The sequence below is a fragment of the Nyctereutes procyonoides genome, unplaced genomic scaffold, assembly GCF_905146905.1.
Source record: "Nyctereutes procyonoides isolate TBG_1078 unplaced genomic scaffold, NYPRO_anot_genome, whole genome shotgun sequence".
Classification (NCBI taxonomy): Eukaryota; Metazoa; Chordata; class Mammalia; order Carnivora; family Canidae; genus Nyctereutes; species Nyctereutes procyonoides.
Window position 1 is genome coordinate 12718243 of NW_026575036.1, and position 25471 is coordinate 12743713.

Below are 25471 nucleotides of genomic sequence, written 5' to 3' on the forward strand. Positions count from 1 at the left end.
TATAAGTACTTCCATCTATTTTAACTTATTTAATCCTCATAAAGATTTTAGGAGCTAGTTACCATATTATTATCAGTAGTAGTGGTATTACTATCCCTATTTGACAGGTGAGGAAAATGATGTATATACAGTGTTTAAGTAATCTGGCCAGTGTAACAGTTAAGTGGCAGAACTAGAATTTGAATCTAGGCACCCTGACTCAATAGTCTTCTTTTAGCCATTATACTATTCATCTTCTTATTGAAATCAGGAGCAAATCAGAAAGTCTGTGCATGTGGATAGGGTGGTCAAAGTAGTGTTACCTGAGTAAGTGACTGATTTTTTTGGTGGAGTCTCTCATGGGGTACTTTTTCATGGGTTGATTTGATTCACCAAAGAAGAATCTCCTAATCTGATGACTAGAGGCTGAAACCTAGCTGGTGGCAGTTTGGTTGTCAAGTGATCAAAGAGGTTTGGGGGAGTAGGTCTTAATATTTAATACAACTTTTAGTCCAACTGTCTCAGTGTCTTCTAATCTGGAGACCCTTAGCTTTACCCTGTCCAGGGAATAACCCTTCAGTCTTCTGTTGTGATGAAGAACTGTACATTGTCCTCTTGTGCAGATTCTGGAAGGGGATCTTGGATATACATCTGCCACTCTTTTTTTTGAGTCTCACCTTTATCCAATTTGCCATGCATTCCTAGCCTTTTTGGATTCTTTGATGTAATTGTGATTGATTTTTATTTTTCCGGTTGATAGTTTTAGATGCATCTTCCTTGTATTTGCTTTCAGTTTTTTTTTTTTTTTTGCAGTTTTCTCATTTCACATTCTTTTTGATCCTGTGTTTAATGTAGAAGCAAACAATAAAAATAAATCTTTGCTGTTTTTTAGGAAAAAACTTTTCAGAAAAGTCTTTAATAAAATGCATGTTCTTAATGTGCCATTTAAAATTCTCTGTTAGGTCTGTTGAAATAGATCTCAAATATCTCCCACCTGAAGCATTTCATGATGCTCCAATCAGATATATCACCATCTGAAAGTCTTTCCTCCCACCTTGGACATTTTTTCTTCTTTCTTAAGCCTGCCTTATAGCTCATATTCTTAAAATTTGCATGGTTTTCTTACACTCTTCCCTTCTCACCTCCCCAGACCTCAATTCCTTGAGGATCTGGAGTGTTCTCTTCTATAGAGTTGCTTCATAAAAATTTGTTACTGTAAGTGTTGTATATATGTTTTTCTTATAAAATATTAGCAATATTTTAAATACTGAGAATAATTAAGGAGGGATATTTAATACAGTAGTGCAACAGAAGAGATCAAATTCAGATATAATAAAGTCTGAGAATTGTTAAACTAGAAACTGTGAAATCTTTCATGTAGATACCTAATCATAAGAATCATACATCTTTCCTCCTACCATGACACAAAATGATGAACTATATGATCTGCTAATTTTTTAACCAGGCTTGTGACTCGATAACTTACATGACAGGTATATCTGGTGTTGCTGTATTGTATTTGGAGTTTAATGGGGTATAATATTAAGTGTTAGAAATATTCTAAAAAAGTTTTATATGCATTTTAGGTAATATAATGTTTTAAATGTGCTACAGTAACTGAATCTATAAGGGAGACCACACTTATAATATTTTCTTTTAAAAACTAATTTTATCTTTTGTATTTATTGAAGTTGATTTCTACAAATGAATGCTGTTAATTTAACTTTCTCCTGCTCTTTGTATGTTCAGAAGGAAACAAACTATACTAGGATTTGAAATGAAAATATTTGGAAAATTGTTAACTTTAAAATAGTATTTCCCTGATTATTATATTTTAAGAAACTCAAGACATTTATCTTTTAAAATATGTTAGTATTTCTTTGAAAATAGAGGAAAACTGTCATCTTTTTAATATATAAATGTTTCTGGTATATAGAAAACATTAATGATCTTTGATGTATTCTTTTGTAGAGTTAAATAAGCACTTCGGGGGCACCTGGGTGACTCTGTGGTTGAGCATCTGTCTTTGGCTCAGGTGGTGATCCTAGAGTCCTGGGATTGAGTCCTGCATTGGGCTCCCCACAGGGAGCCTGCTTCCCCCTCTGCCTATGTCTCTGCCTCTCTCTCTCTGTGTCTCTCATGAATAAATAAATAAAATCTTAAAAAAAATTAAATAAATCAGTACTTAGGAAAGTGATGGTGTTTGGTTCATTAACACAGGCAAACAAGCTGACATGATTGTTAAACATGGCTATTTGTTTTTGTTTTCAAGTTTTCTGGCACCTTACGAATATTTTATTAGGATGTGATCTACAAAAACACGTAGAAGCATTACTCTAGACATTCTATTTTTTTTTGAAACTGTATTATTTGGATACAGTGCTGTAGAAGCTAAAAATAGTTTTTAATTGTCTCCTCAGATTCATGAAATACATGTGGAAAACACAGACTTAGTGTTTATTGTTTGACTTGGTTAATTCTCAGTATCCATATCACTCTTATTTCATAATTTCTTCATGAAAAATATAATCACATACAGATTTCTGTTTGCTTGCAACACAGAATTAATGTGAATTCCATTTCAAACTAACCACCATCAAAAGTTTCTGAAAGTCTGGTTTATATTTTTTAAGTATTGTATGTGGATAACTTGCTTAGCTTTGATTTTTTTTTTTTTTTTTTTTTTGAGAAATAGGTCTTTTCAAACATTTTCATCAAACTATTAAATTGTAGGTAATGGTGACAACAGTGGTATCTGATTTTGGTTAATGTCCTTCCTTTTTATATGTACTTCTGTCTACATATATTCCTTTTAGTGTCATTACCTACTGAGTTTCTGTAAAAATAAATTTTCTTTGTTTATTAAAACAAAACAATCCTTGAGAATGTGTTTCACTATTTTTATTTGACGAGTTTTTGAATTTTATTTTTGAAGGCATTAATATGAACTTCATTGACAAGGAAAGGCCTCGCTATAGATGACTACTGCTTTGTCACTCAAGGCAGAGTGCCTTAGAAAATGCTTTAGGATTATTGCTTAACATGGTTTAATTTGTTTAGCTGTTTTTTAAGAAGTTGGAGAAGATTGTTTTCCTGTAACCAAGTTCATCTTGTATTAGTGAGTCAAGGAAACTATAATTAATAATTTGGATACATTCATTAACTTTTGAAAGATAAAAAAATAAATCAGTTTTTATTGACTTGAGTGTTATTTGTGGCTACTGATTCACAACTCATTGTGAATTTATTTTTTTGTTTAAATGTAAAACATCTATTGCTTGTCTTACTTTCCCAGGTTTTTTTTTTTTTTTTTTTTTTTTAATAGTTTGTTAGATAAAAGCTTTTTCTTTTTCTTCTTTTTAGAGTCCAGGTAATGGTTTTGTCCTTCCATTTTTATGAGAACCATTAAGGATAAAATAAAGCATGTATTATCTTACTGCTTGTTTCCTACATAGTTTAACTGTAAAGAGAGGAATTCAGGATATTCACTTGTGTTTTTCTCTTCCCTGGTCTCCCATGAATACATGACTTGATTTATCTTGATCAGCCTAGTAACTTGCTCCACATTTTTCCAAAAGTGCAAAGCAGTTTCAGCTAAAAATACACATATCAAAATGCTCCAGAAGTTGTGGCCACAGCTCAAAAATGCTGATCAATTTTGAAAATCTAAATCAACCTCGGCCATGAAACCGAGGGAAGAACCTTTGTGGTAGGGGACAGATTTCCAAAAATTCACCACAGTCCTGTTCTTAGTGGAGTTTGTGCTGATGTTGCCAGACAACTGAGGAATAGATGCAAAAAGCAGGAAGCATTATTGAATTGAGCCCTAGCGCCAATTTGGGAAAAGCAAATTAAAATGTAAAAGAATATTTTTCCACTCCTGGCATCTCAACACAAAATGGCAAAATACATGGTTGCTGAAAAAGCAACAGAAATTGCTAATTTTGCCCAAATGGCTAATTTTGCCAAAAAAACACCAGTCTTTTTGCATTAAAAAATGCATACCAATATAGTTAGAAAAAGTAGATTTTTTTTAACCTAAATGAAATAGTTTTAATTTACAAGTCAAAATGTATACATTTAAGTCAGGAAAATGCTTTGACATAAATGTGCATGTGGGCTTCTTTCATTGTGTTCTGGTATTTTTCAGGTGCGCTTGAAGAATGGATGATGATGATTTTGGTGGTTTTGAGGTATGTGCAATTACTTACGTTATCTTGCTTATGTAATTGCTTTAACTTTGTGGGGTTATAATGGGGTTATACTATTTTGAAGATGTATTATTTTTCATTGGTATTCATGATCATTTTTGATCATTTTTAATGTAACACTGGAATAATAAAATGAAATCAAGGAAAATTGTATCCCTTTGAAAGGTAAAACTAATTATTATTGAACCTATGGTTGTGCCCACGGAATGGTTTAAATTGAGGTAATTAAATGCTACTAGTGGAAGCATTAGAGATGTTTTAAGAATTGTCAACTGATGATTTTGCTGGGATACATGTCTATTAGAAAATACTTGTGGGATGAAGGATGAGTATTGCAAATCTGCCATATATTTTCATGTTTATACCTGTAATGAGTTGATTTAGTGTATTAACTTCATAGCGTCTTAGTGGCTTAAAGAGCTAATTAGTATGTTTGTGTTGTTAGATTATTCTCTCAGGTTTAAGTTGCTTGCTTTGTAAGTGGAAATTGTTAGCTGAAGAAGCCCTGTCTTTTCCTTAATCCTTTTCAGTGTGTGTTCATTTTATTGAAATATTTTGTAACCCAGTTATTTTTATGGAGCCAGTATAGTCTTGCAGGAAAATCTCTGGATTAGGAGTCAGGATGCCTGAGCTCAAGTCCTGGAACTACCAAGTGAGCTCTGTGATTTTTTTTTTCTTTTTTAGTAAAACTTTTACCTAGTTTGGGACTTGGTAAAAAAAAGGATTGCTTATTAAAAATAAGGAGTTTGGGATCCCTGGGTGGCGCAGCGGTTTGGCGCCTGCCTTTGGCCCAGGGCGTGATCCTGGAGACCTGGGATCGAATCCCACGTCGGGCTCCTGGTGCGTGGAGCCTGCCTCTCCCTCTGCCTGTGTCTCTCCCTATCTCTCTCTCTCTGTGACTATCATAAATAAATTAAAAAAAAAAAATAAGGAGTTTAATTAATGATATTAATAGGAGAAACAATATATTAAGTATATATTCAGTATTCTGAATATTATGAAAGAATGGTGTGAGGTTTTTCAGATTAGGATCATTTTCTTGTCCATTGATCTATAATATCTGTCAATATGGACATAACTGTTTTGTGCATTTCAATCTAAAACTTTTTTTTTTTAGCACATTTGTATGTTTTTTGCATTTTCTTAAATGTTTTGATTTTGTTGGGTGATTAAATCTTCTGTTACTGAAATGTAGCATTTAAAATTTTGTTAAAATACGTTGATTTAGAGGATGATACATGTTTTAGTTTATTGTTTACAAGCTGTCAGTTATTTGAAGATTAAAACTTAATACAGTCTTCCTTTACTTAAACCATGGTTGGTTATTATATCAGAAAAAAATAGAGTGGGTAGTTTTCCTCAGAGTAAAATTATACTTCAGTGTTATAGTCAATGGATCTATTCCTTTCAGTATTACATATTTACAGTGTTAACCAATTATTCCAGTTTAATTGGTTATTAGGTTTCTTTTTTTACATCTGGTTGTAGAAATATGGAAGGTGTCCATCCTTGATTGTATAAACCATGTTCATTTTTCATAGTTTATAGATAATAGTTACGATATTCTTCATCACTTAGCTTGTGTGGCAGATTGCCTCAGTTGACTTCTTTTTAGTTGACAACTCGGTACAGAATCCAAATTGAAATTTTGGTTCTTTTTCTTAGTAATGATTTTGCTGTGATCTGGACAATTAAGAGAGAGAGAGAAAACTCTTACCCACAAACTCAACATTCAGTAATTGTCCCTTACTTTTAAAATTATTTAGTGGGAAGGCTTGTTAATTTAGAACACCAGTTTTAGGAATTCTCTGAATGTTGAATGCTGCTAGTAAGCCCACCTGGTAGATTATTGAAGAATATAGATGAATCCTATTTCCTTAAATTGATCTCTATTATGTCTTGGGCTAATTAATGAAAAATATGTATTTAGAGTACTTAGATATAAAAAAGTTTGCAAGTGAAAATGTGACTAGAATATACAAAAGAAAATTTTCATTGGCAGTTGATATATTTTAGTTAGGAAGGGAGATTTTTATTTAAAAATAATAGAGCTTGCATACTGGGGGGTAGTGAATAGTGGTTGGGGTGCTAACTATGAAGACTGAAAAGCATTTGAGTATTTGGAGGGAATTTGAAAATGTGTAGTATATCACAGAATATGTTTGTGGGACTGGAAGGCTTGATTGCTTAAATAGCATTTTTACTTTTTATCTAAAAAGTAAAATAAATTTGCCTTTTTTTCTAGGCTGCAGAGATTTTTGATGGTGGAAATGGTGAAACCCAAACTACATCTCCTGCCATTCCTTGGGCTGCTTTTCCTACAGGTGACTACTATGCAGTAACTTGAATATTTTTTTTCTTATTTAACACTTTGCCTTTTCTTTGAAAGCCTCATTTTACTTTTTTACTTGGCCTTCTTTGATCTGAAAAATGGAATGACCCAGATTTAATTTAGTTTTTTTTTCGTAACAGATTATAAATTGCATAACAAATTCCTCAGTGTGGCTTGAGGCATGATTCCAAAAATGATATCATGAACATTACATGAAATTAAAGTATAATTTACATTTCCTAATTCATCTTAGTTTTAGGAAAATGAAATACCAAATAATATTTTTAGGCTGTTTAGTTGGTTAATTAAAAAGACTCCTTTTTCTTAGGTTCTAAAAATATTCTAAAGTAATTTAACATCTTTACCAGTATTTAAATTTAGAATTTTTTTTTCCTCCAGGAAAGTCATTCAGAAAATATTAAACATCAAAATTTAGCCATCTAAGAAGTTGAATGCAAAAATAAATTCCATTATTGGAGATATTTTATAGGAGACCTAATATTCAACATTAATATAATTCATGTATAAATATTTTTAATTTTGTAGACTTTTTATTCTGCCAAATCATTGTAAAGTTAGAAGTAGAAGATGAAAGTATCCTTTAACAGCTCTGCTTAGTCTTAGATTATTAGAGTTATTCATCCTGCAAATATTTTTCCAGTGCTTATTATGCATTAGGTGCTATGGGAATGTATCCTTTACTTCAAGGGAAGATAGGGCAGCAGACACATACATACTTGTAATATGAAGCAGATTTGTGATTTGGGAAGAATGATGATTTCATCATCCATTCTTTTAGCAAATGTTTATTTCATGCCTGGTATGAGTCAAGTACTATCCTTGAAGCTGGGTGTATGTTATTGATCTAGGCTTTGAAGGATGTTAATGATTTCAGTAGACAGAGATGGGAGAATGGGAAGAGATTTTGAAGGGAGAAAAAGAAATGAAAGAAAGATGTAAATGTGGGAAAGAGGATGACATAGTTAGGATGTTCATTCTTGTTTAAGGAATTTATGTATGTGGTTTCCTTTGCCTGGAATTTCTCACCTTGTTTCCCACCGCTACTCTCTCCCGCTCTCTTCTTATACTAACTGCTATTTGTTTTATGTGCTGCTTTTTGCTTTAATATGTCTTTTTCTGGGAAGCCTTCCCAGAGAACCCTCCCTTGTCTCTCTGCATCTATCTTCTGACTGCATTTTAGGCTGTAAATTTTGTGGGATTAGGCAGTATATCTCTTTGTCTCCTTGTTATGTCTTAAATGCCGAGCATAGTGCATAGCTTATAGTTAGTTCTCAGTAAGTATTTATACTTTCTGAATAATAATTAGTAAGAAAGAATAATTAAAGAAAAGAATGAAGGGAGCCTGGATGGCTCAGGTAACTGTCGTCTGACTCTTGGTTTCGGCTCAGGTCCTGATCTCATGGGTTGTGAGATCAGCCCAGCTTCTGGCTCCGCACTCAGCAGGTAGTCTGCTTGAGATTCTCTCTCTCTGACCCTTCTCCCACTTGTAAACACACGTGCTGGCTCGCTCTCTCTGTCTCTCTCTCAAACAAATAAATCTTTTTTAAAAAAGAAGGAATAACTGAATGAAAGACAAGTAGGGTGGCAAGGAAAATTAATAGGAAGGTTGGAATAATGATATTTATATGATGGTTTAGGGTTTTCGATTGTAAAGTGGATAGGGCAGTTACAGTATTATCTATTGTACAGTTGACAAAATGATGGGTTATAAAAGTTTTGGAGTTTGATACAGATAAATATGTTTAGGAATAAAATCTAGTCTTTCAGATTATACTTCAGGTCTTTTTTAAGTTAACTGGGTTTTTTTGGGGGGAAAAAAAAAACATTAGCCAGGCTGTCTGGCTGCCTGGATGTAAAGGTTAGGGAGGAGTCATAATTGATTTTTGAGGTTTCAAGCCTTGATTCTGAAGGAGTGGTATTACCTTGAACAGAAATAGAGAATTTTAGAAAGTTGGTTGGAGACAGCATAAGCCTAATGAATTTATCTTAGACTTATATATTTAAGGTACCTACAGTTCAGTAGAAGGATTAAGGCTAGAGTTCGTGGTTTGGGAGTTTTCTCATAGATGGGACAGTTGTAGTTGTAGGAGATTACTGGGGGAAACAGTATGTAAAGAGAATAGGGTTAAGTAGAGAAATTTGGATGTCTGTAATTAGGGAACAAGAGGAAGAGAAAGACACAGGAAGATTGAGCGATAAAGAGAGTATGGGGTAGGCATCAGGAGTAGAACATTTCAAAGAAGGTATGGTCGCTGGTGTCAACGGCTGTATGTAAGAGAGGTCAGTGAGATTGCAGTCAGAAATGGCTTTTAAAGAAAAGGTTTCAGTAGATTGGAAGTCGAAGCCAAATTGTACTTCTTTACTTTGTATGAAAGCAAAAACAGAATCTGTTTTCCTATAATTATCATATCAGTGTATTAAAGAATTGTATATTGTGGACAGATTATCTAATTCCCGTTCTCCAAGAGTAAAGATTATATGTCATATATATGTCTATATATTTGAAGGTCAAGCCCTCAAAACCTAATTAGAATTAAAGAACAGCTCCTCTAGTGTGCCTGTATGTACACACAGACAGCACACCCAGTTACTCCCTCACTTTTAAAAAATCAGACCTGATGAAAGTACTTTTCCTGAATTTCCTCAGCAACTTCGGAAGTAGAGATAAACTCATCTGGCCAAGAGCCGAAGTTAAGACATGGTAGATGTTGGCTCAGCCAAGTAGTCTTTCTCTTTTGTTGAAAATTCTCTTCCTCTGCTTACTGGAGAAGTCTGCACTAATGCAGGTATCCAGAAGCTCTTTAGAATAGAGTGATCTGAACCTAATTAGTGTAACAATGTAATAATCTTTCTTTCTTTCTTTCTTTCTTTCTTTCTTTCTTTCTTTCTTTCTTTCTCTCTCTCTCTCTCTCTCTCTCTCTCTCTCTCTCTCTCTCTCTTTCGATTTTATCTGTTTATTCATAGAGACACAGAGGGAGAGAGGCAGAGACACAGGCAGAGAGAGAAGCAGGCTTCATGTAGGGAGCTCGACGCGGCACTGGATCCTGGGTTCCCAGGATCATGCCTTGGGCCGAAGGTGGCGCTAAACCACTGAGCCACCAGGGCTGCCCAATGTAATCATTCCCACACTAAAGTCCGGAGAAAATAGGAAGCTTTAAGAGATCTAAAGTACATTCTTTTCAGTTTAAGAAAATACTAATATTCTCCTTTTGTTTGGTTTTCCATCTACACCCTAACAGTTTGTGATCTATTTGAAAAATATTTTTAAAAGAGATGATTATTAACGAAGTTTTACCACAGCTTAAAATTCTAGAAGATTACTCAGAGATATTTGGTTTAAGTTTTTAAAGTACTTGGGGGAGAAAAGAAATTTTCATTTTTGGGTTTAGGATAAAAGATTTTAAGTAAAGAATGTAGAAGGCTTAGTGTGGCTTAATGATCATCTTGCTACAGGGCTGACAGTTGGAGGATGATTTCATAATAGCAGCTGGGATAATTAATTTATCTTATAAACGATGTCCGTTTGTAGCCTACAATACTGTTAATGAATGGGGTTGAGCATGCATCTCCCTGTAATATTAGCATCATTTACATAGTGGGGCCTTTTAGCATTCTAGTTTCTGTGCAGAGCTGATGATGATATTAAAAAGTTGCCAGTCAGAATAAATGAAATGCACATGTTGGTTCTGTATATTAGCTATTATCTGTAAGCCCACATCTCATCAGTGTATGGCATCTAACTTGTAAAATGTATCTCCACACTTCCATCATCATCATGGCAGTTGGAGAATATAAGCAAGAGATGAGTGAATATGAAGTTATCAATTTATTTTTACTCCTGCCTTTACTTTTAGTAAAAATGTGGTAATTATTATTTTATCTTAGTTGAAAGATACTCAGTGAGAACAGTTGCCTTTATCAGGCATTTTCTGTTTCATAGCCTTTCCTTCTAGTTTACCTTTCACGGTTATTGTTTTTGAAGCCTGTGGGCAGTCAAATTATGATCCACATTTTGTTTCTGGATGATGTCTGTTCTATCACTTTGCCATTGCTCTGATTGTAGTACTTTCCTTTATCTCCTATCTGCTAGAGTCTCATTTTTCTTTCAGAACAAGGCATAGAGTCTTCTGAATCCATGTCTCATAACTGCTGAATCCGTGTCTCATAACTGCTCTTTCTTTTGAACTGTATCTTTTTTTGTTTTGCATCATTTGCTTGGCACTTTGGCTAATTTTTTAAATTGTGGTAAAATAACATATACAATTTACCGTATTAATCATTTTAAAGTATATAGTTTAGTATTATTAAGTATATTCACATTGGTGTGCAACCAATCTCCAGAACATTTTCATCTCGTATAGGTGAACCTCTATAGCTATTAAACAATAACTACCTATATACCCTTCCCTGCCCCAGCCCCTGGGAGCTACCATTCCACTTTCTGTCTGTTCTAGACAACTCATATAAATAGAAACATGCAGTATTTGTCTTTTAGGACTGGCTTATTTCACTCAACATAATGTCCACAGGTTTCATCCATTTTGTAGCATGTGTCAGAATGTCTTTCCTTTTTAAGCCTGAATAACATTCCACTGTATGTACAGACCACATTTTTTATTCATTAATCCATCAGTGGACACTTGAGTTGCTTCCTTTGACCATTGTAAATAATACTGTTATAAACATGGGTGTACTAATTTATATTTTTCAAAATATTTTATCAGTATGACTGCTGTCTCTACATGTTTACTTTAGTCTAAACCTTCTTGGGTAGAGATTGTGTTTTAAACCCTTGTGAATCCTTGAATCCTAAGTACTTAGTATAACATGGTGCCTTGTTAATGAACAGTGCTCAGTAATTATTTCTTAATGATTAATAGAACAGATTTGTTTTCAAAAGTAACTCTTTTTTAAAAGAAGTTTTTATTTTAATTTGTTTATTAGTTTCAAGTGGACAATATCGTGATTCAACAACAGTAACTCTTTTTAATTATCTTTAATTCTTTGGAGGTAATTAAATAGTCTTTCAGTCACAAGGTAGAGGAAGGTAAACCTAAACTTTCCTTAAAAACTGTAGTAATCTTAGGGGAGCCTGGGTGGCTCAGTCAGTTAAATGTCTGCCTTTGGTTCAGGTCATGATCTCAAGATCCTGGGATCAAGCCCTACATCAGGCTTCCTGCTTAGTGGGGAGTCCACTTCTCCCTTTCCCTCTCCAGCTCCCTCTGCTTATGCTCTCTCTCTCTGTAAAATAAATAAATAAAATCTTAAGAAAAAAAATATAGTAATCTTGGAAATCTTAGATAATTATTCAAACATGGCAAAGAAACAATACTCCGGGCTTCAGTTAACTTTCCTGGTCACTCCCAATACAGACAAATGATCTGGAAATAATGATTAACAAGAGTAGTCACAGGGATCCCTGGGTGGCGCAGCGGTTTGGCGCCTGCCTTTGGCCCAGGGCGCGATCCTGGAGACCGGGGATCGAATCCCACGTCGGGCTCCCGGTGCATGGAGCCTGCTTCTCCCTCTGCCTGTGTCTCTGCCCCTCTCTCTCTCTCTCTCTCTCTCTCTCTCTCTCTCTCTCTCCTCTCTATGTGTGTGACTATCATAAATAAATAAAAAAAAAACATTAAAAAAAAGTAGTCACAGATTTGCAGAAGGATTAGAACAGCTGTATTACTCTTTTTTTTTCCCCCCTGATTTCTTATCTCGTCCTATTGTGTGTCAGCAGGTAACAGTAGAGGACAGTAGAGGTTAGACTAAATTTTAGTTAAAAAATATTAGAGTCTAGAAGCAATGATGGTAATATCCAGTTCTTTTACTTATTTTTCTTATTTATTTTTGTAAAGGAAAATCATTCCAGATTTTGCATACATATAATATCAGAAAGTTTTGACTTAACTAATGATAGAACTGTACTTTTTAGAAAGAGAATTTTTTTTCTTTTGCTAAGGCTAAGAGATCTTTTGATTTTTTTGAAATCATTCTCAACATTTTTATGAGACTGGTAATAATATTCTCCTTTTTAGTAAGCTACATTTTCAAAGTGAATGTTTATCTTCTGAGGTACACATATATATATATGTATATACACACACACACTGATAAATGAATATATGTATGTATCAGAATATAGACATATATACATAGTTGGATATTCTGATTTCTTCTCTTTTCCTCATTTTTATCTTGCAGTGCAATTTGTCCTCTCTGCTGTATCCTCTTGAAGGAAGGACTTTCTCTACCTGACCTTATATATTTTAAGAACATTGGACTTCTAGCCTTTGTTTTGGGTTCAGTATGTGTTTTTTCTTTTCTTTTTTTTTAAAGATTTTATTTATTTATTCATAAGAGACACAGACAGAAAGGCAGAGACATAGGCAGAGGCTCCATAGGGAGCCTGTTGTGGGACTTTTTCCCAGAACCCCAGAATCCCCACCTGAGCCAAAGGCAGACGCTGAACCATTGAGCCACCCAGGTGCTCCTCAGTATGTTTTTTTTATTGCTTTCTGGTTGTACCAGACCCCGAGTTTCAGAATCCATGGGATTTATTTAATTTAATTCTTTTTTTTTTTTTTTAAGATTTTATTTATTTATTCTTGAGAGACGCAGAGAGAGAGAGAGAGAGGAGCAGAGACACAGGCAGAGGGAGAAGCAGGCTCCATGCAGGGAGCTGCATGCGGGACTCGATCCTGAGTCCCCAGGATCACGCCCTGAGCCAAAGACAGGTGTCAAACTGCTGAGCCACCCAGGGATCCCCAATTTAATTCTTTAGATTTGTTGTTGTTGTTGTTCATTTATTCACTAATTCACTCATTTATCAAATGTTTGAAAGTATACCATGTATCAGATACTAAGTGGCATGTGCTATGGACCTTATTCCATTTTCAGTGATGCATATGAAAATTGTCATCTCAAATGACTGAATGTTTCATAAAATGTATTGTTAATATTGGTAAATGCTTTTAGCAATAACTTTAGCATCAAATATTTGATAGAGGTTTCATGAAAAGAACATTAGGTCAGAAAGTGTTGTCACGTTGCCATTGTGTACAATGTGGGAGGTGCTGTTTTAGAGGCAAATGACTATTCGCTTTTTACTTTTTGACTGTATAAATATAAATTGTGTAGAAGGCGAGGTGGGAGGCGAAACCTTGAATACTGTCCTTTCCAATATGTTTCTAGGTTACTTGTAGCACTGCACAGAACCACATTAGAATGCATTGACCATCAAAGAGAAAAGCAAGTGGTCTAGATAGATACTTTAATCCAAATTAGCTCCTTCAAAACAGCTTATATAGAGGGCAAAATAACTGTCTGTCACAAGCCGACCCTTTAGAAGGAATAATGGGAATTGGACCAGCAGATGTTGAACCAAATAACTTAGATGTGGTTCACTTTGCATCTGGAGCTATTTGCATACAAAGCCAACAGGAAAGTTCAAACATTTTTCTCAAGACATTGGCAGAGAGAAACCTGGAAGACAGATGCCTTTTTGATTTCATGGTTCAGTTTTTCCATTCTCCATTCTCCTGGCCAGGAAAACCTAGGACAACAAATCAGTCATTTTATTAATATCCCATTACTCTTCTTGCTAACCCTGTTTTTCCAGTAGAATCTGTGTTACACATCTAAAGAGCTCAGAACCTGAGTCCACACATTTTTGTTTGAGAAAAAATTGTGATTTTTTTTTGAGATTAATCTGTAGTTTGCACATAGGCATAGTAAACATTAACTGAATTCATTGGTCTGATACATATTTTAGGTAAAATTTGAAGATGACTTATATTCACATACTTGAAATATAATAGACAGTTGGATAATGTTTAAAAAACTTCCCATCCCTTTAACTTTGCATCCACATTAGACATTTTTGCCAGGACATAAGCTGAATTTCCATTGTAGTATAATAATTTTGTAATATCTTTATACACATTGTTTGAATGAGTGATTGTTAGATAGCTTCCCGTTGCTACTTTCTGTATTTTTTTCTTAACTCCCAGGTTATTAACTCACTTTCTTTTATTCTGGAGCCAGTTTTTATACATGGTAACTGAGAGATAGCATCTATGAAGCTGTGAGTTATTATTGTATATGTAATACTAGTTTTCATGTGGGTTTTCAGTAATTTATGGCAGTTCCTGTCTTCACTAATGCATATAATAGTGAATATATCAGTGATAATTTGTTATGACTTTGAAGATTGGGTTTATAGCATGGTTAGAGTCAAATAACTGATTGGGGACTGAGAAGTACCAGCTGTGTAACTTCTCTGAAACTCAATTATTTAATCTATAAATTGAACAACTAGGTGGTATCTAAGTGTTCTTCCAGATTTTGAGTTCCAAGTTTATTTTTTGATTTTTTTCTGTAATATGAGTAGCTTCTACTAGGTGATTCATGGTGCTTGGTTTTAACTGCATAGTCCAAGTGATACAGTACTAATCTAATAAATTATATGTACCCTATAAATAGCTATAACCTAGAACAAAACTATTAATATGAAGTACTGTAATACTTAAGAGAAACTTGTTTTTTTGCTATATATATATTAATTACTATCAGTTACTATTGAAACTGATTCTTGTAACGTTTTATGTGTTCTAAATCTGAATTTACTTTTTAAAAAGGCTGGTTTGATTTTTAGGATGTTATAGAGTACATTACAATTTTTTAAAATAGAGCTTTGTAGGGATTTTCTTGTATTATTGAAAAATGAACGTTTGGCAGTGAATCATTTTTCTATAAGATGAAGATAGTACTCTGACTCTTTTTCATGATAATCCTGTATTAGCCAAAAAAAGTTTTAAGCTCTATTTGGCTCAATAACAGGAGTCATTGCTTAGTGCTCTTTTACCAATTTATAAATTTCTGTTTAGCTGTCTTTATGAATTATGTTTCTTTGGTCTCGGAAAATACACTCTTTATTGTTTTTGACAGGTCAGGCACATACACATGTGTAGTATAAAGGCATGAAAGAAGTGGGAAATGATATTAAAATTATACAGTGAAAATTTCTTTTCTATCTCTATCCTGTAATCCCACTCTCCTTGTAATCCCCATATAACTTGTTTTACATTTTGTTTTGTAGTCCTCCAGATACTGTACAGATGAACAAAAACATGAATGTGTCCTCTTCTTTTTACACAGATGACCCGTGTATTGTATATACATACTAGCACCTTTTGCTTTTTTTCCCCCACAGTAACTTGGAGATCTTTCCATAGGAGTTCTTAAAGATCTTCCTAATTCATTTTAGTGGTTGCACAGCACTCTTTTGCATAGATGTACCAGTATTCATGTAACTAGTTATTTTCCTCCCAGTTTCTTGCTGTTGTAAACAGCCCTACAGTAAATTTTTTTTTTCCTCCTGGACTTTTTTCCATTGTCTTTGTGATTTTTCTTGTTTAATGTTTTAGTGAGACTTTTTATTTTTTATAGAAGTATCCATTTATTGAGATGTTTGGAAGCTTGATTCTCATGCTATACTGTGTTTCCATATTTAGGATTGTGTCTGGAGAGAGATACACAAATTCAGGAAAAGGGATGCAGTGAATATTCTTTTATGTATTTTCAGGAAAGCTATTTTAATGTAGATGATAATTCATATTGTTTCTGTGATTTAATGGGAAAGCTATTTAAAATTAACACATAGTTTACTACTAGTATAATTATAGAGCATACTTGTTCTCTAAATAATGTCAAGTTTTATATTTATATGGTTACATATGAGTAAACATTGGCCTTGTTGAAGGTGATGGTAATTTTCTAGTACATTGAAAATGAAATCTCTAGCTGACCATGGACAAACTAATGGTAGCATGGTAGGTTGAAATGCTCTTTAGTTGTCACTTTATCTTTTTATGCGTAAAATAATATTTATTGGAACATTGTCTATAATAACTCCAAATTAGAAACAACCCAAATGCCAATCAAAAGTAGAAAGCTTAATATTTTGGGGGTATATTTATATAATAGAACACTTATACACCTGGGAAATTAATAAATTTCAGACATAACAACATAGAGGAATGTCATATATACTGCCTGTATATATCTTTAAGGGATCAGTCAGTAAGAGGTCTCAGTTGACAACATTTTCTATCATTTCTGATTCTAGTTCTGGATTCTGTGAAGTCTACAGCATCAGCCTCCTTTTGGAATCTGTAATTCTTGTTCTTCATGAGAACAGAGACTCCATGTTTTGACTAGACAGCTGTGGCTAAGTCTGATTCAGAGTGAGCACCATGTATGAATCTTCTGAAAGGGAACAGTCATCACCCTGTTCACTCGGTTAGGATGGCATGGGGTAGGGAACAGGTTGTAGACCTTAGATGTGGGGGCTGTGGATGAATAGTGTAATGAGAGACTAGGATATATTACGGTTTGACCTAAAGTCTCTGGTATGGAGATGAGAGGCCAAGACCAGACCTGAAGCTAATAGAACTGCCTGTGTCACTCCTCCTCTCCTTCTTTCCCTTCACCCCTGAGATTCTTGTTTTGGATTCCTGGGCTTATTAGCTGTAGCTGGAAACAATACATTCTTCTACTTTAGGAAGTCTCAAGTGGCCAGACAGATGGGGCTTGCAAGAATATGAAACCAACAGAACAGCAGAACCAGCATAATCAAAGTCTCTGACTGATCTACACGGTGCACATTTGGTTTGATGTCTCTGTAGTGATATCTCTAATGAACGCTGTTACCGCTAATGAGGATTCAATTTAATTAATTAATTAATTAATTAATTTTTAAAGATTTCATTCATGAGAGACACACACAGAGAGAGAAAGAGAGGCAGAGATGCAGGCAGAGGGAGAAGCAGGCTCCATGCAAGGAGCCGGACCTGGGACTCGATCCTGGGTCTCCAGGATCCAGCCCAGGGCTGAAGGCAGCGCTAAACTGCTGAGCCACCTGGGCTGCCCGGTAATGAGGATTTTAAATCAGCTTGTACCTTGTGCTCAGTCAGGTTGAGTTTTCTGGCCCTTCTTTCTTTGTTTTGAAGGTTGGGTATTTGATTTCCTCAGTGTCTCTAACTCTTGGTGCTATTCTTTTCCACAGACACTACTTTCCTGGTGTTTCCTCTTTGGGAAGTACCATCATTTCATGAGATTTTGAGTCTTATGATTCTTCTCTGCTCCTGTTTCCTCCTTGGGGTTCTCTGTTCCATGACCCATCTGTCAGCCAATTCTGTAGTTTCCAAGTTTTGTCAAATATGGGGATCTTTTCACTTCTGTGTATTTTCCTTGTTCCTACCCCAGTCAAAGCCACCAATCATGTCTTTTCTAGGTGACTTCAGCAGCTTTTTCCCTGCAACCACTTTCACTCCCTTCCCTCCTTTAAGTGATACCCAGAGGGTGAGGGTACAGTGAATACTCAGCAAGTGTTGGTTATTGTGGAATTTCATTTTAAAGTTTAGAAGTATTTGAGATTTTTTTTTCATTTCTTTGTGGATTCCTGAATATCAAAGTATAGAACATTTGACTAAAACTTTGGAGGTTATAATTTTGACTATATGGTATTCCTCTGAATATTTTGTTGTAATCTCTACATTGAGTACTAAAAGTTGTACTTATTATTAAGATATTCTCCTGAATAAATCATGTAAATTAATTGCAGTTATAAAATCCTGCATAATTTGGTTATTTCTGTTGTGCCTAATCAAAGTCTTTATTAATCCCACCCTGAGTTCTGTAATTAATTTACATTATTCTCTTGGCTTGTAGCAGTATGTATTAAAATTTTTCTTTACTATTAAAGCATTGCTTAGGTGAAGACAAAATCATTTTTAATAATTTCACTGAAAAAAAATTTTTTAAAAGATTTTATTTATTCACGAGAGACACACATTGAGAGAGAGAGAGAGAGAGAGAGAGAGAAAGAGAGAGAAGCAGAGACACAGGCAGAGGGAGAAGCAGGCTCCATGCAGGGAGCCCGACGCGGGACTAGATCCCAGGTCTCCAGGATCACACCCTGGGCTGAAGGCGGTGCTAAACTGCTGAGCCACCAGGGCTGCTTTAAATTAAAATAAAAGATCTTTTGATGTTTGCTTTCTTAAATGTGATAAAGGCTAGTTTATTGTGGACCTCCTTAGATGGATTGTTTTGGGTAATGGACCTTTAATAATGGCCAACTAATTTTAGAATAAACAACACAGAGACTGCTTAAAGTAGTTAGAAATTGAAACAGAGAGATTAGGGATATTACTTCAGCACTGTGAATAAATAATGAAAGTTTTACTTAATCTTAGTCCTATAGAAATTTGACCATAGAAATTTTGACCATAGAAAGTCAGATCCATATTACTACTTTGATCATTTTGTATCTGTCACGTCTAATGTCAGAATAAAGGAAAGTGGCTAAGAGATGATTTAGCTAACTTGACAAATTTTATTTCAATTTGGCTGACATAAGAGAGGTGACAAAATGCTCTAATCAAATGTTACTTGCAGTTTGGTTATTAAGAAACACTTTAGCCAGTAAATCATTTTTCTTTTTCAGCCATTCCCTTAACCTTGTTGTGAACATGCAGTGATTAAAACATAAGGATTTTTTTTTTTTTTTTTTAAGATTTAGAGAGAGAGAGAATGTGCATGCATGTGCCAGCTTGGAGTTGGAGGGACGGGGGGCGGGGGGAAGAGAAACTCAAGCAGACTCCAAGCTGAGGCTGGAGCCCAGTGCAAGGAGATCCCAGGACCTTGAGATCATGACCTGAACCAGAACCAAGAGTTGGATCCTTCACCGACTGAGCCACCCAAGTGCCCTGTGAGGGAATTTTTTCTAATATAATTAGTTGTTCATTTTCTAGTAAGTAAACACTTATTGAATTTATCAAATCCGTTAGGTTCCTAAGGGAGCAATAAAGTATTTTAAATCCTTGGTCATATGATCTAAAAACACACCTACTTTGCTTTGGTGGTATGTTTGATAGAGTTTGTAAATTATTTTCTCCTGAATTTTTAAAGATGGACAAGCTTCTCATTATTTTTAGTTCTGTTTGAAGTTAAAGGACAAGACTATTTCCTTTCTACATTCTTTTCATTCATTTCCCCCCCTTATTCGATAAGTATCTATTGTGTGCCAAGTAAAGGAGAAAGAGTGGAAAACAAACAAAATAGACAATGCTAGGACTTCATTAAATTAACATTTGTTAAATGGAGTACAGATGACTTAGAGTTCAACAGCAGATGACAAAAGAATTGGAATAGAGAAGTTTTTTACTCACAAGTCTTGGAAGAAGATCAGGGCCTGCCTCCAGGGGCCATACGGGAAGATGAAGGCAGAATGCAGAGAGATATCATGATAGGGTCTGGGGGCACATGTCTTTATTAGAGTCTGTGGGTGGACTGCTCTTGAATTTTGGAGCTAAGCCTGGATTGGTCACTTTAAACCAAAAAAGCAGGATTGTGGTAAAGTTCCATGGGGATCTTATCTAAGGAGCACACAAGGGAAAGCCTTGGGAAATAGGACAGACTATTGACCGTAGGGGAGGTTGGAGAAGTCATATGAGCAACTTATATTTGCTTGTGATTCTGTGGCCTGTTATCTAGGGAGTACACTTGTCTATGAGGGCTAGTGTCAGTTTAAGGTCCCTACAGGGCACTTCAGCAAACAAAATGGATGTCTGGGCAGCAATATCAGGGAGTAATTTAGCTAAATTCTCAACATGCACTGGACATCTGCCTTCCTGAATCTTACAAGCTAGCAAGTTCACAAAAATTAAACAATTACAGAATACATAATATAAATAAGTAATTACAAATAATTATAGTTATGTGTATATAATTATTATAATTATAATATAGATAAATAATTACAACTGGAATATTTTTGAGGATAGATACAAGGTGCTAGAATAGTGGGAGCAGAGAGCACTGCCTTATAGCTGGGAAGGATATCAGACCACTGCCTAAGTCTAAATAGGGGCCAGTGGGGCAAGGGCTATAGTGTTAGGGAGGTAAGGTTTACCTCAAACCTGAAAGCTTTGCAGCAGAGAAGAGGGAAATGGAAAGAACATCTTGTTGTTTTTTAGAGAGAGAGCACACCTGCATGAGCTGGAGGCAGAGAGGTTAGGGAGGGACAGAAGGAGAGAGAGAATCTTAAGCAGCCTTCATACTCAGCCAGGAGCCTGACATGGGGCTGGAGCTCCAACCCTGAGATCGTGACCTGAGCCCCAATCAGGAGTTCAAGGCTTAAAGACTGAGCCACCCAGGCATCTCATCTTGCTGTTTTAAGTGTTAGCTTATGGCAGTGTCAACCTAATTTTATATTTATTTTATGTATTTTTTCTGATATATTATCTTTCATGATCATTTTCTTTGCTCTATTTTGTTGGGGTTATTCTTCTATTTTTCCTAATTTCTAAAAATTTGATGCTTGTCTCACTAATTTTAACCTTTCTTTTCAAATACTAAGACTCAAGGCTATAATTTCCCCTCTGATTATTACTTTAGCTATATCTTGCCTATTTTGATATTAAAAAAATCCTTCAATTATGAATGTTTTCTAATATTCAGAATGAACTGATCCTAGAGTTACTTTAAAATATTTATTAATTTCTAAGCCTGAGGGTTTTCTAGTTTTTTTTTTGTTTGTTTGTTTATTTCTTAGTTTGATTGCTTTATGGCTAGAGAAAGTAGTTTAAAACACATTATTTGTAATTTAATGACGCTTTCTCTGGGGCAGAGTGCTGAGGATGAATAGCATTGACATCCCCTGGGAGCTTGTTAAAACTGCAGAGTTAGGCTCTGCTTCTCATCTACCGTTACAGAATCTTTATTTTAGCAAGATCTCCAGGTGATACTTAATGCACATTAGCATTTAGGAAGCATTGCTGCACTGGACCTGTATAGATACTAGTTTGACAATTGCAGACTATACATATTTTATATAAAATTAAATTATACAAATATTATAACCTTGTGATAGTGAAATTATAAACTTATTGTTGAGGTTGTGTAACTTTGCTTGTCTATTTTGAGGTTATGTTACTAGGTGCATTCATGTATGTGATATCTTTTTGGTGTATTGAACTTTATTTTTTTTTAAAAGATTTAATTTATTCATGAGATACAGAGAGAGAGAGGAGGCAGAGACACAGGCAGAGGGAGAAGCAGGCTCCATGCAGGGAGCCCGACATGGGACTCCATCCGGGTCTCCAGGACCATGCCCTGGGCTAAGGTGGCGCTAAACCCCCGAGCCACCGTCGCTGCCCCGAAATGAACATTTTATCATTATGTAGTGATCGTTTTATATCTCTATAATTGTTTTGCTCCCCAAACCCACTTTGTTCAATATAAATATAGACACTATTTGATAGGAAGTCAACTGGTATTTCTTTTTGTATTCTTAAGTTTTTCAACCTTTTTGTATCCTTATTTTTTTTAGATATAATATTCACAAAGAATTTAAAGCTAGATTTTGTTTACTTGGTCTGACAGTTCTTGTTTTTGAATTGGAGTATTTAGTCCCTTTATGTTTTAATGTAATTACTGATGTCCGTATGTGCTTCTTTTTTCTACCATTGTAGTTTTGGCTTTCTATTTTTCTATTTGTACTGACATTTTATGTTTCTTCTTTTTTCTTTTTTTTTTAATTTTTATTTATTTATGATAGTCACACAGAGAGAGAGAGAGAGTGAGGCAGAGACATAGGCAGAGGGAGAAGCAGGCTCCATGCACCGGGAGCCCGACGTGGGATTCGACCCCAGGTCTCCAGGATCGCGCCCTGGGCCAAAGGCAGGCGCCAAACCGCTGCGCCACCCAGGGATCCCTTTTCTTTTTTTTTTGAATTGATTTTCTTATTTCCTTTTCCCGTGCTCTTCCAGTGTGGAAATTATGAACTCTGCTTTGCTTCTTTGGTGGTTTCTCTAGAAATTTAACAAATATTCTGAATTTATTAGAGCCTGAAGCAAATTAGTATCTTTATTCTCCTCTTGAAGAGTATAAGAATGTAGAACATCTGAACTTCAATAATTTCCTCTCTGGTCATTATGCTATTATTAGCAAGTATTTTTCACATACGTATTCCCCAAATTCTGCATATGTATTTATATGTTTAATATATGTATTTAACTTCACAAGGCATTGTTATTATCATTAGCGTTTTATATAGACAAATTATATTGGATTGATCTGCATATTTAGTATCTTTATTTCTTCTTGCAAGTTAGAGTCTGCATCACAAATCACTTTCCTTCTGCTTGAAGTTAATCTTTGAGAATTTTCCAAAGAGGGGGGACCTTGGTGGCAATCTTTTAGTATATACTTTTTGGAAATGCTTATTCTTGTTCTTATTAGATAGTTTCACCTAATTAGTTCTAGAGAGATAGTCAGTCATTCTTTTTTCCTATGCACAATATGATTACTCCTTTGTCTTCTGATTTCCATAATTGTTGTTGAGAAGGTAATGGGTTCCTTTAATTGTTGTGTCTCTGAAGGTAATTGGTCTTTTCTTTCTGGCTACCTTTATGATTTACTCTTTGGAATTGGTGTTCTGTAGTTTCACTGTGGAATAGCAGGTATGGATATTTTTATTTACCTTGCTTAGAATATGTTGGGTTTTTTGTATAGGTTGAATCTGTGGATTCCAGAAGCCCTGCAATCTATAGACTCAAGAAGCCTAACCACTTCGGAAATGCTATCACTTCAAGAGAATTCTCAGCCATTATCTCTTCAAATATTTGTTTTGCTTCATTCTTTCCTCTTCTGTTGGAACTCTAAAATTAGGTAAATGGCATTTTTTGTTTTACTCTGTCTCCATGTCTGTTAACCTCTTCATCACATTCTGATGTGTTACAGCCTGAGCAGTTACAGATACATCTTTAATTGTACTATTTCTTTGTTTATCATTGCCTAAGCTGATGTAAAATCTACCCATGAGTTTATAATTTTTTCTTTCTTTTTACCTTCTTTCTCCCATTCTCCTCTCCTCACCCTTTCTCTCCTTCCTTTTCTTGCCCTTTTGCTCTTGTTTTCTTTCCTCCTTTTATTTCCCTTTTCTTCTCTTTTGATCTTTCTTCCTTTCCCTTCCCTTCCTCTTCCATTTCATTCCTCTCTTCTTCATCTTCTTCTTCCCCTTGTCTTCTGTTCTCTCCTTTCCCTGATCCATTGCATTGTTAGATACAGGCTACCTTTTTTTCTTGTGTTCTAAGATGGGTGTACATTATTTTAAGTTCACTCTTACCAGGAAAATATAGGCCTTTAAGGTCTCATATTTGTGGGGGAGGGCCCTTGAATGGAGTCCTGAACTTTACTTTTGTCCCTGTGTCTTTGAGGTCTTGGAAAACAAAGTTGAGGTTTATAAGAGTGGCTGAAGTCTTCCAAGGCAAAAACTTATCTTTTTTTGTTACATAGTTTACTTAGTTTTTGCTTAAGTATTTCTATTTTGCAAGATCCTGAGTTGAAGTTTTTAAATATTACTCTATATTTTTAATAGCTTTCTGTGGATGGGTTAGCCAGGTACCTAATCTCTTATACTTTTGGAAACAGAGGTCTTTAGGATTTTTTTTTTAAATAAAAAATCTCTTTACCTATATATTCTACTTCTTGATGACTGGCTTTCATTAATTTAGTGTAAAAAATTACTGACATGAAAAATTAAGCATATGGGCTCTTGTTTGCTGGATTCCAATAATTAGTATGTGTCTACTACTAATGCATTGTCTATTTTAATGTACTTCAGTCTTGTAACATCACTAATATGTTTGCTATGACTTAATTAAATATGATGATGTCAAATGTGCTTGTATTAAAAATCTTTTTTTCTTACATCCATGAAATATGTAAATCATACATTTATATATCCTTGTTTATCTTTAAGAACATTTGGTATCTTTACACTAGTTGAATATAATACATATATAAAACTATCATCATATCTTTCCTTATAGAGCTTATTTTTATCTACCTGCTATATTAGGTTTTTTTTGGGAATATAAACAGAGGGAATGCAAGTAAGTGCTTTGAAGACAGTGAATCTCCAAAGATACCTAAGTTTTAAAAAACAAATTGTCAGAAAGCATATGATATTAGCAAGTCGTCACCTTTAAAAAATGAGTGTACATGATAGAACAGAAAGTATGTAACTCTTTTTTCTAGGATTTGACATATTTAAACTAAGAATCATGCTCTTATTTTGTAGTACTGGAGGATCTTAGGAGGACGTTTTGATAATCTTGTAAAATTGAGTGCAATATAAGGAACAGAATTTTAGAGAGGTTCAGAAAGCTTGCTTTTTCTTATGTCTTATGTGTGAAGAGAAAACATTTTAAATAATTTTTCTGTATTACTTACCCATTCTTCTCCCTCAACTACCTCTCGTTGGGCCTTAACTTTGTTCTTCTACACATCTCTTATTTGAAATTACCATCTGGCTGCGTATTTTATGATTTAATTCACACTGAAACACTGCTTTCACCACCATATAGTAGTCATAAAAACATTGTCTATAAGGTATTTATATTCTGTTTTATACTAGATACCATTTATGTTGGGTGGGTAATAGATAATATAGAATTCTTTTTATAATGATTATTATTGGGATATTGGATTAGAAGAAAAGATAAGTTAATGACTTATACCTCTTTATGAGCATCTTTCTTTTTTTTTTTTAAACAATTTTTTAATTTTTATTTATTTATGATAGACATACAGAGAGAGAGAGAGACAGGCAGAGACACAGGCAGAGGGAGAAGCAGGCTCCATGCACCGGGAGCCCGATGTGGGACCCGATCCCAGGTCTCCAGGATCGCGCCCTGGGCCAAAGGCAGGCACCAAACCGCTGCGCCACCCAGGGATCCCTATGAGCATCTTTCTATTAAAAACAATTACCAATTAATGATCGAAGAGTCACAAAACCTTTAAGATACTCTATGCACTATGGCTTTCTGTTTAAGTTGGGAGATTTATAACAGTCCATTTTTCTCTCTGT

At 34.8% G+C, this 25471-nt stretch overlaps 1 protein-coding gene across 7 annotated transcripts in view; it reads left to right on the forward strand.

The window, feature by feature from the left end:
• Positions 1-25471, forward strand: part of CCDC91 (coiled-coil domain containing 91) — a 364665-nt gene that overhangs the window by 71618 nt on the left and 267576 nt on the right. For 4 of the 7 annotated variants that reach the window (XM_055318678.1, XM_055318677.1, XM_055318676.1 and 1 more), the window contains 2 exons: positions 4130-4172; positions 6436-6514. In XM_055318678.1, the coding sequence (XP_055174653.1) occupies positions 4143-4172; positions 6436-6514 (109 nt within the window). In that variant the 5' untranslated portion in view covers positions 4130-4142. Of the gene's footprint in view, positions 1-4129; positions 4173-6435; positions 6515-23112; positions 23269-25471 lie in introns of those variants that run through there. The other 3 variants (XM_055318675.1, XM_055318681.1, XM_055318682.1) reach the window with 3 other exon arrangements.